Source organism: Rhinopithecus roxellana, chromosome 2 (assembly GCF_007565055.1).
Source record: "Rhinopithecus roxellana isolate Shanxi Qingling chromosome 2, ASM756505v1, whole genome shotgun sequence".
Taxonomy (NCBI): domain Eukaryota; kingdom Metazoa; phylum Chordata; class Mammalia; order Primates; family Cercopithecidae; genus Rhinopithecus; species Rhinopithecus roxellana.
Window position 1 is genome coordinate 15215875 of NC_044550.1, and position 11713 is coordinate 15227587.

The 11713-nt window shown below is 41.3% G+C and overlaps 1 protein-coding gene across 7 annotated transcripts in view; it reads right to left on the reverse strand.

The window, feature by feature from the left end:
- Nucleotides 1-10875, reverse strand: part of SLC9B2 (solute carrier family 9 member B2) — a 94616-nt gene extending 83741 nt beyond the window's left edge. For 3 of the 7 annotated variants that reach the window (XM_030915042.1, XM_010363331.2, XM_030915065.1), the window contains exon 1: nucleotides 9740-10332. Coding sequence is in view for 1 of the 7 variants with exons in the window: in XM_030915065.1 (XP_030770925.1) it covers nucleotides 9740-9782 (43 nt within the window). In the remaining 6 variants the exon portion in view is untranslated. Of the gene's footprint in view, nucleotides 1-9739; nucleotides 10333-10703 lie in introns of those variants that run through there. The other 4 variants (XM_030915050.1, XM_030915072.1, XM_030915059.1 and 1 more) reach the window with 2 other exon arrangements.
- Nucleotides 10876-11713: the final 838 nt, after the last annotated feature.

Below are 11713 nucleotides of genomic sequence, written 5' to 3' on the forward strand. Positions count from 1 at the left end.
TGGGATTTATATAATTTTACATTCCAAAAAACTTCCCTATTTTCCAATACTCTCAACCACAAATGCCAAAATACTTATACATGATCAGAAACTACTGCAGAAATAAAGAATAAAATGAAATACCAGTCTTTTAATAAGCCCAGTAAGAGATCTTACAACTAGTCAGCTGTATTTGTTTGCTCTCTGCTGTGTTTCCATTTCTAAAAGACCATTTAAAACGCATGTCTCACTTCAGGAACCCACTTAAATTCAGGAGAATTTCAAAAATGTTAGCTTTACTTAAAGTGACCATGTTCATGGTATTTATTATTCATAGTCATTGGGTCTTGAAATTACAAAAATGACCCTTGAAGGGCCATAAAAAATGTCATGAAACTCTTATTAGAAAGTTTATTCTCTTTACTCATAGAAGGTTCTTAAGGACTCACTCAGAGCCCATTAACCCTTTTTTTTTTTTTTTTTTTGAGACGGAGTCTCGCTCTGTCGCCCAGGCTGGAGTGCAGTGGCATGATCTTGACCCACTGCAACCTCCGCCTCCTGGGTTCAAGAGATTCTCCTGCCTCAGCCTTCTGAGGAGCTGGGATTACAGGTGCCCGCCACCTCGCCTGGCTAATTTTTTTGTATTTTTAGTAGAGATGGGGTTTTGCCATGTCAGCCAGGCTGGTCTCCAAGTCCTGACTTCAGGTGATCCACCGCCTAGGCCTCCCAAAATGCTGAGATTACAGGCGTGAGCCACCATGCCCGGCCCTTATTTTGAAAACAATTCTAATGACTTTGCTCCTTTGTTTTTCAAACCCTCAGAAGATTAGGTGTTAAATATTAAAATTCAGGAAGAGATTGCTGTGATAGAGGCAAATTGAGAGCAGCATTAGTGACTGATGACAGTGAAAGAGATGAAAAAGACAGCAATCTAAGAGTCATGAAATGTGGGGATACATATCTTTCCACAAGGGATATTTATAGTGTTGGCTTGCCAAGCACCTTTTCCATCACCTTTCTTGGTAACAGCACATTAATTTTCTTTTGTGAACTCCACACCTCCTATATTCTCCTTCCATGTGGTCATGTGAGATTGTCATTCTGACTTCCCCAACCCACGTGCTCCACCAGTGATCCAGGGATGAGGATCACTGACAGCCCCGGTCAATAAGGGAACTCCTTCCTCTTGTTACATTGATGGTTTCAGGCATGAGGACTGAAACATACCTCACCAACAAGAGTCAGCTTTGGGTATTTACTGGAACCTTTGGGAAAGAGCTCTCTGTTGGTGTTGCTAAACCTAGACTTGCTAATGAAAACACTTGTGACACTCAAGAAAGCTCTCCAAAGAATGAAATGACCATAGAGCAAAGAAGATTCTCAATATGGAAAAGGAGGAAAACTCCAAATTAATCACCACATTGTTGGTACATCCAGAAGCAGCTACTTTTGAGTTAGATGAGCCAATAAATTCCTTACATTAAGACAGTTTGATTTGGGTTTCTGTCACTTGCCACCAAATGAATCCCCAGTAAGAACCTTCATACCTGAATTGGCCCTGAAAGATCTCCTGTATAATAAACAATGTTTGGAAAAGTGATTCTCATACTTGTAGTCCCAGCACTTTAGGGGGCGAAGTCAAGTGGATCACCTGAGGTCAGGAGTTTAAGACCAGCCTGGCCAACGGTGAAACCCCATCTCTACTAAAAATACAAAAATTAGCTGGGCATGGTGGCAGCCACCTGTAATCCCAGCTACTTGAGGCAGGAGAATCTCTGGAACCTGGGAGACTGTGCCACTCCAGCCCAAGTGATAGAGTGAGGCTCTGTCCCCCTCTAAAAATAAAAAGAAAAAATTATGTTAGTATATTTTGTGTTTAAAAGGCACTAAAATAGATAGTACAATTTAGAGATTTTGTTTAAAAAGAATGTTAAACTAAACAAAAATTTGGTATTTAATAAAATAGGTGTCAGTTATCCAGAAAATTAATTTAACTGAAATGCTTTGTTTTTCAAAACAGTGCTGGTAAAATGAAATATTGTATGTAATGAATCTTATTTTCTCATTATATTCATGGAAGTCTTTTAAAATCCCAACATTAAACTACTTCTTTGGTACCAGAGAAGGTTCAAGAGAACTGTTAAGAATTTATCTGAGACACCGGGTGTCTGTGATGGAAAAATTAAAAAGCAGGAGAAATATAGAGAAACTAGATGGTTTCTAAGTAACTAAGAATCACAGATTAATGGAATAATAATAGTTGGGAAGCCCTTTAGAACCGAACTAGGCCTACCTCTTTAATATTTAAATGAAAAAATTAAAGTTTAGAGAAGCTAAATAGTTTTTCTCAATGCAGCCAATATCGGCCTCATAATAAAACTATAAAAGTTTGTATAATGAGATAGTTCTTTAATTTATATCTTTGACTTCATGTCATTTCTACCAAGTCACTGCATTGCATTTTTTAGTTTCTGCTATAATTTGTTTAAAATCCTACTCATATATGCCCACATACACCTGTAAGTTTGAAAACACATGCTGAAAGCAAATGTAAATATTTTTATTTTCTACCTTGCATCATCTTCAGCTTTACACTTTCCCATTTTTACAAATGTTATAGAGTTTATTATAAGCAAAAGAGTTATTAATCCATTTAGACTGTACAACATTGGTGGCATGACACATTTTGTTTACATATTTTGAATTATTGGTGCCAGTGTGGTGGCTCATGCCTATAATCACAGTACTTTGGGAGGTCAAAGTAAAAGGCTGTCTTGAATTGAGTTCAGGATGAGCCTGGGCAACATAGCAAAACACTGTCTCCACAAAAAAATTAGAAATTAGCAGGGAATAGTGGTGTGTGCCTGTAGCTCTAGCTACTTGTGAGGCTTAGATGGGAGGACTGCTTTAGCCCTGGAAGTTGAGGCTGCAGTGAGTCGTAACTGTGCCACTGCACTCAGCCTGGGCAACAGAATGAGACCCTGTCTCACAAAAAGAAAAATAAATGAAGTATTCATCAATAGACTAAAAGATAACTTGCCATTTAGGCATGTTTTAAGATTCTAAGAATTAAGGAGCTTTTCTTTTTAAAAAATTCCAGTTTAACTGAGATGCTTTGAGAGACTTTTGTATATCAGAAAATTATACTGAGAACGAGGAAGGCAAGGTATCTTTTAGATAAGGGGTCCAAAACCCCATGGCCATGGACTGGTATCATGTGGTCTGTCAGGAACTGGTCCACACAGCAGGAAGTGAGCGGCAGACAGGCGAGCCAGCAAAGCTTCATCTGTATTTACAGCCGCTCCCCATCACTAGCGTTACTGCCTGAGCTTCGCCTCCTGTCAGATCAGAAGCAGCATTAGATTCTCATAGGTGTGCAAACCCTATTGTGAGCTGTGCATGTGAGGCATCTAGGTTGCACACTCCTTATGAGAATCTAATGACTGATGATCTGTTACTGTCTTCCATCACCAACAGATGGGACCGTCTAGTTGCAGGAAAACAAGCTCAGGGCTCCCACTGATTCTATATTATGGTGAGCTGTAAAATTATTTCATTATATATTATAATGTAATAATAACAGAAATAAAGTGCACAATAAATATAATGCATTTGATATCCTCCCGAAGCCATCCCCACCTTCCTGGGTCCAAGGAAAAATTGTCTTCCATGAAACTGGTCCCTGGTGCCAAAATGGTTGAGAACTGCTGTTTTAGATGAACACTAAAAGTGCCTGTATGCAGAAACAAAAGATTTTTTCTGCTTCTGAATGAAATGAAGATATTGCATTATTTAAACTGATAACCTGTAAATTATATTAGAAAAAACTTGGTCTGTTTCAAATGGCAAAATTTTATAGATCTTATAAATTCAGTAAATAACATGAATTTAGTCAAGGTTCTATGGCTCAAATACAGAATCCAACAGAAGAGTGAGGTCTGGCCTAAGCAAAGGGACTTGGGTGTTATGACTGTCGTGACTGCCCACTTGCTCATCAGTTAGTGGGTGAGGTGTTTTCTAAAATCACATGCGAAGGCTGCAGGCCATTCATGCCTTTCTCTACCATACCCAGTATTCAGAGTTTCCTACGGGACTGATTCCCATATTTAGAGACTTGCTTGGCTTAATTTGAACTTTATCTTCTAGTATCAGGGTCATATGCCACCAAAATCAAAGAGATATGAAGTTGAAATAAAGTTTTCTTGGCTGGGCATGGTGGCTCACACCTGTAATCCCAGCACTTTGGGAGGCTGAGGTGGGCAGATCCCCTGAGGTCAGGACTTCAAGACCAGCCTGGCCAACATGGTAAAACCCCGTCTCTACTAAACAAATACAAAAATTAGTTGGGCATGGTGTCGGGCACCTGTAATCCCAGTTACCCGGTAAGCTGAGGCAGGAGAATCGTTTGAACCTGGGAGGCGGAGGTTGCAGTGAGCCGAGATCAGGCCACTGCACTCCAGCCTGGGCGACAGAGCAAGACTCTGAATAAAAAATAAAAAAAGAAAAAAAAAGTTTCCTTAATCTTTTCTCCCCACTTGAAAGAAAACTGTCCTTAAGAGATCAAGAATGCATGCAGTTTGATATATGTACCTGTTACGGAAAAAACAGAAAAAAAATTCCTTTAACAGCAATTGCCTTTGGGAAGGGAAATGGAAGAGGAGTGGCTGGACTTTCATTTTTATTTTCTACATTATTAAGATTTAATAGGATTTTCTTATATAATTTTAAATACTTTTTTTTGAGATGGATTCTCGCTCTGTCACCCAGGCTGGAGTGTAGTGGCATGATCTTGGCTCACTTCAACCTCCACCTCCTGGGTTCAGGTGATTCTCCTGCCTTGGCCTCCCAAGTAGCTGGGACTAGAGGCATGCGCCACCATGCCTGGCTAATTTTGTATTTTTGTTAGAGATGGGGTTTCACTATGTTGGCCAGAATGGTCTCAAACTCCTGACCTTAAGTGATCCACTGGTCTTGGCTTCCTAAGGTGCTGAGATTAGAGATGTGAGCCACCCTGACCAGCCCAAATTTTAAATACATTTAAAAATAATCTATGCAATTCCCAAAGCTTTAGAGAAAGGAAAATGATATCACATTTCTTGGTAATATTTTTCATAGATATAGTCTGGTGATTTGATTTGAGGTAACTTAATTCCACATGCCACAATTTACAATCATTTTTTGTAGTTGTGATTTTCAAAGAAGATAAGTAACTGCCTAGAATCACCAACAGCAGTGGTTTTCAAAATTTTCAAGTTCGGTTTTCATTTTTTTTTTTTTTTTGAGATGGAGTCTCGCTCTGTCGCCCGGGCTGGAGTGCAGTGGCCGGATCTCAGCTCACTGCAAGCTCCGCCTCCCGGGTTTACGCCATTCTCCTGCCTCAGCCTCCCGAGTAGCTGGGACTACAGGCGCCCGCCACCTCGCCCGGCTAGTTTTTTTTTTGTATTTTTTAATAGAGACGGGGTTTCACCGTGTTAGCCAGGATGGTCTCGATATCCTGACCTCGTGATTCGCCCGTCTCGGCCTCCCAAAGTGCTGGGATTACAGGCTTGAGCCACCGCGCCCGGCCTTTTTTTTTTTTTTTTTTTTTTGAGACAGTTTCGCTGTTTTGCCCAGGCTGGAGTGCAGTGGAGAGATCTCAGCTCACTGCAACCTCTGCCTTCTGGTTTCAAGCTATTCTCCTGCCTCAGCCTCCCCAGCAGCTGGGATTACAGGTGCCGGCCACCACGCCCAGCTAATTTTTCTATTTTTAGTAGAGACGGGGTTTCACCATGTTGGCCAGACTGGTCTCGAATTCCTGAGCTCACAATCTGCTGGGATTACAGGTATAAGCCACCGTACCCGGCCCTGGTCTTTATATCTTTATGTCAAATATCTTCCATCAAATGAAACCTAATCCTTAAATCCTACAAATGGAATGAATTAGGTGGTGCTGCAGGAGCCCTGTCTACTCACCCCTATTCCTTCTGGCAAGTGAAGCATACTTTGGAAACCATTTCTGTAAAAATGTTTTCACAAACAGAGATATTTGTTAAAAGTTCTCTTTTTCAAATTATCTTACTAATCTAAATGTTTACAAGTACTTTCCATAATATTACAGAAGAAATAAAGGAACTATCAACTTGCAAATGTCCATAGGCTCTCAGTCAAGTAAAATAGATTTACCGCTATCATTTCAGTTACTGCTAAAAAACATGGATAAAGACTTTTTATTCTTGCTATTTGCTGCCTGTGATTTGGATAGGCTGACATTTAAAGGGGTAATCTTATGGAGAATTTACATATATTGCTTGCTATGGTTTGAATGCTTGTGTTCCTCCAAAATTCAGATTTTGGAATGTAACTGCCAAGGTGATGGTATTAAAAGGAGGGTACTTTGGGGAAGTGATTAAGTCACCAGCACTCAACCCTCATGAATGGGACTAGTGCTCTTATAAAAGAGGTCGAAGGGAGCAGCCGAGTCCCTTTGGCTCTTTCCCTTCCACCATCTGAGAACACAGCATTTGTCTCTTCCTCCATGTGAAGAAGACATGGCAAGAAGGCCCCATCTTACAAGCAGAGATCAAGTTCGTATCAGACATCAAATCTAATTGGCACTTTGATCTTGGACTTCCCAGCCTCCAGAACTGTGAGAAATAAATTTCGATTATTTATAAATAATTTAGTTTGTGGTATTTTGTTATAGTAACAAAAATGGACTAAGACATTGCTAGAGTACTCTGGGTTGTATTCATGCCTTTGAAAGAACATCACTGTGATTGTTCAATACTCTGTAATGATCGTAATAACAACAATCTCCTACCTTTGTGTTCATCCATTCATGTGTTGAACGTATAGGTTCTCAGTCTCATATAGTATTTCTATATAGAACATACAGAAACATTCCAGTTTCTGTATTTGCTGAACAACAGTGATCTAATGCTCATTTTCCAAAAGGAGCCCTACCCAGCAATGAGGAATTCAGATCAGGCTCAGAGTAGGGCTTAACATTTTCTTAGACAATTAATTACTAAAATGACTAACAACATTTCCCTGGATGAGAACTACCTTATCTGAAAGACTTAGGTGTATCAAATACATGGAGCCAAGTTACCAAAGGAAAACAACTGCTATTTTATTTGGTTAATTGATTTAGTAATTCCATTGACTCATGAAGCAAAACACTACATGAAATAAGAATAAAAGGAAATTACCCCTATATAAGAAGGGACCCAATACTTGTTTTCATTCTTTTTATTCTCTCCCCTCACCAAAGTGAAATAGATTTAGTAAAAGTTTAAAACATTATTTCTAGGTCCACTAAAATCAGAATCTACAGAGACTGAATCTACCCCAAGTGGGACAGACATGACTTACTGCCCGTCTAAATGCCAAGTGTTCAGGTATGCCAGCAGGTTCCTTCCCCAGCCACAGGGATAAGTCACGATTGGTGTAAATCAATCTCTGTAACACCATTCCTCTTTGCCACTTATTGGCTAAGGACTGAGCATGATTCATTTCTTGCCATTGGAATTTGTAGGCAAGATTATTGGGGCACATTACCATAAGATCTTCCTTCTTAATAAAGACAGAGAGAGAGGAGGAAAATCCTCTCCTCTTTTTGTCTTTTAATGACCAGGTGAAGAGGCAAGGGAAGTTGGGATTGTGGATGGGTTTCTTGGGACAATTCTAGCAGCTATCATTCACCCATGAAGAAAAGTCAAGATTAGCTGAAGACAGAAAGCAACCTAGAGCCCTGATATTATTGAGCTACTGAACAAACCCTGGACCCACCTACCTTCAAACATCTTTGTGTATGAGAACAGTAAATCTGTATTTTTGAAGGGAGTTTTGGCTGAATATCCTGTTACTTGCAGCCAAAAGCATCCTAACCAATATAACAGGTGATTTTGTTGCAGAACCATCCCTGAGAAGCCCTGATGAATGCGGTGATGAGGAACCTCTGTCTTATAAACTTTAGCTTCTATCTCTCTAGCTTCTTGATACAGTGCAAAATCATCATAGACAATGAATGAGCAGACCACTGCCTTTGTATTGAAATTTCTCAAAAATGTCCAGAAAGTAACATTTTAGAACGTTAAAAATTAATGCCAAGGTTTTCACTGCCATTCTTTTAGTCAACAGAAATTATTTGGATTGTAAGATTACGTATTTCCCCTCCTCTACCCTGAAGTTAAATTATAATATTTGAATACTGAATGAAGAAAACTTGGACTTATAAACATTTGGTTGTTTTCCAAATTTCCTCTCATGAAACAAAACAACAGCAATAAAATACCACTACTACTGCTGCCGGGAGTTTCATTTCTGCTTTTTCTACTTGAAGAAATTCAAAATCTAACTCAAATGTCACCTCAGTATTTCCTAACTCCAACACTGACAAACTGTCTCCCTCGTTCTCCTCTCTGAAGATTCATTCATTCATTCAACAAACAAGAGCTATTAAGCTCTTGTTATGTCCTAGTCCTTGAGCTGAGGATTCAGAAGTGAACAGTCTTAAATAGTTTCTATATTCAGATCTTGCAATCTAGTTAGAGGATGATAAATGATTCCTAAGCAATCACAATGAACTATGGTTAAGTTTCAACTTTAGACACATGAGATAACAACCCCATCTCTTAACAAGTTTCATATCCTTTTCTTTTTTCTTCTTTTTTTTTTGTGACAGAGTCTTGCTCTGTCACCCAGGCTAGAGTGTAGTGGCACAATCTTGGCTCACTGCAACCTCTGCCTCCTGGGTTCAAGCAATTCTCCTGCCTCAGCCTCCGGAATAGCTGGGATTATGGGCATGCACCACAATGCCCAGCTAATTTTTACATTTTTAGTAGAGATGGGGTTTCATCATGGTGGCTAGGCTGGTCTTGAACGCCTGACCTCGGGTGATATACCCACCTCAGCCTCCCAAAGCCTTAACAAGTTTCTATGGTGTGCTGGGCACAAGAGTAACAAAGATGACCAAGATGCAGTCTGCCCTTTAAGGGAGGGTCAGAGACTGATGCGTATTTACCAAAATCGTTTACTCTTCTGCCTGGGTCCATAGTACATTTCCAGTCTCCCTTGCAGGTCAGTGTGGCACGTGACTGAAGTCTGGTCAATGGGATGTGGACATAAATAGTATGTGATTTCCAGTCCTCACCCATAAGAAACAATCCTCATGCAACCCTCTAATAGCTTTTCTTTTTCTGTCCGTTGCCTGGAAACTAAGGACTCCAAGGTCTTAGGGGATGGCAAAGCCATAATATAAAAGGAGTTTTCGTTCCTGAATAATTGAGTAGAAGGCCACGGAAACTAAGGACTCCAAGGTCTTAGGGGATGGCAAAGTCATAATATAAAAGGAGTTTGGGTTCCTGAATAATTGAGTAGAAGGCCAACAGCTGAACACGTGAATGGACTTGACATGAACGAGAAATAAGCCTGAACTATGTTTAGTTACTGAGATTTTGTACTTTATCTCTTACAGCAGCTACTGCTGTCTTAAGGTTATATTCTTCAGTCAACAGCATTTGATGATTCTTAGCACCTCGAGGATGCTAACTCAGTCCACAAAGGCAACATCCTCTGGTTAATCTGAGAACTGAAATAAAAGCAAGCAAGAAAAACCCACGCCAACACCTGACAACAGTAAACAGACACGCGCGCGTCACCGGGTGTATAAACAGAAAAGGCTGGGCCCTCGCTCGCGTCTCCGGCTCAGCAGGCCTACAGGGTCCCCGCCGCGGACGCGGGGTTTATTTTTACCCTTAGTGTCTCTGGGGCCTCTCACCTGGCAGTCTCCGGCGGAGTCGACCAGGTTCCGTCTGAACCATTAGGAAAGGGGCCGCTGGGGAGGCAGCGGAGCCTGGTCTAGCCACCGCGCTCTGGGATTCCCGGTTCGCGCATCGTCCCAAGCAGAGCCGGGAAACTGCGGTGACTGCAGATAACCGGCCTCAGGGCGCTGCACCGCGTGTAGGCGGCCCCGCCTTTCGCACATACCCGCGGGGCGACTCCGCGCCGGGAGGTCCGACCCGTCGGCTCCCGTACAGGCTCTGGAGTAAGCGTGGGCTGGACCGGGGCCCGCAGCGGCAGCCCAGTGTGCCCTCCGCCGGGTTTCGGGTCGGGCGGCGCGGGTGCAGAGCCGCGTGCGATGCAGGGGGCGCATGGCTTCCCCCGGAAAGGTGGTGCCAGGCCGACCACGTACCGGCCTACGTCCCGGGGCCTCAAGCGGCACCGCGCGGCCTTTCAGCTGCTTATCCTCATTGGGTGGGTCCTCAGGCTTCTGCGGCCAGGACCAGCGAGCTCCCTGGGAAGCTTCCCAGAAAGCTTACCCAGAGAGCGCAGACCCAGGCGCCGAGTCTTCCCGGAGATGACGAGACCCCGCCCGAGGAGCACAGCGCAGGCTCCTCGGGACTCCGCGGCGCAGGCCGGGCAGCCCATTGCTTGTTTTATCGTTCCCGAAACCAGCCTCTAAGTTATCAGTCCTCCACCTTTTAGTTGTACTTCTTAGAAGTGTCTTCTCAGCTGCGGTGGGAAGATAGGATTCTTTCTTAAAGTGACCAATTAAATGGCGGGATAAAAGACTTGTTCTGCCCCCCCTTTATCGCTTAACAACTGCCCTTCTTGCTGTATTTTAGATTTTTAACGCTTCTAACAGCAGTGTGATTCTATTTCATTTAATTCTCATTTTATGTTTGTGTCTTCCTTTTCTCTGTATTTCCTCTTGTGTGTGTGAAGACGCGCGCACCCCTTACCTGTTTTTCACTCCTGTAAGCAAGTGCCAATCTTAATCACCGCTTTTCAAGCAAGGGAGATTATCCTCAAATTGCTCCACCAGACAGAAGCCATTCATTCTTGTCTCTCAGGTCCTCTTTTGTGATGAACCTATTGGATAGGTTCCATCCAGTACCCTTCTTCAGATCATCTGAAATGATTATTTTCCTAAACTGAACTCTTCCTCTCCTAAAGCTTGCAAAAATTTCTAGTGACATTCAGTTTCCTCTTACCACAGGAATGACATACATTTTTCCTTTTAGTCATATGTACTTCATTAATATATCACCTGATTTGATTAACATGACTTTGGAGAAGATTGAATTTTTTGTCTAGATTTTACTTCGTTTTTATGGCTGATAGTGTTTATAAAAATGTTTTATAGTTTATGGTCAGCTCTGAGAAAGACTAACTCAGGTCATTTGTTAATGTTGGAGCCCATTTTATAGGATTTATTGTGCATTTATTTAAAATTCATTTGTTCATATCTATACATATACATGTATACCTGCTCACAGCGTAAAGTATATCATGACATACTTACAAGAGTCTGTTCTATGAATTCACTGGAGAAGTTACAGCATTTTGATTATGATACACGAAAAGAAACCGAAGTCATTTAACTTAACTCCTTAATTTCATAAACCAGAAAACTAAAATCCAAGATAGATTGGATGACTTGGTCTAGATCACAAATCAAAGTTATCCATAATTCAGTAGTGTAATGCCTGGTCCAAAACCTCATAGATAATCTTATAATCAATGAACTCTTTCAGAATGCTAGTCAAAATGCCCTTTTGTGTGAATTTTAATGTACCTTCATCAACTGAATGATATTCTTCCCCATACATAAGGTGTTATCTTTTCATTGTCCATTTCAAAATTTTCCTTGTTAATATTAAAGTTCTAGGAAAAAAGGCTAAGAATAACTGCACATTTATTATCTCAGTGTGCATCATACCATTTGGTCCTTTGAGGTTGCAACAAGTAA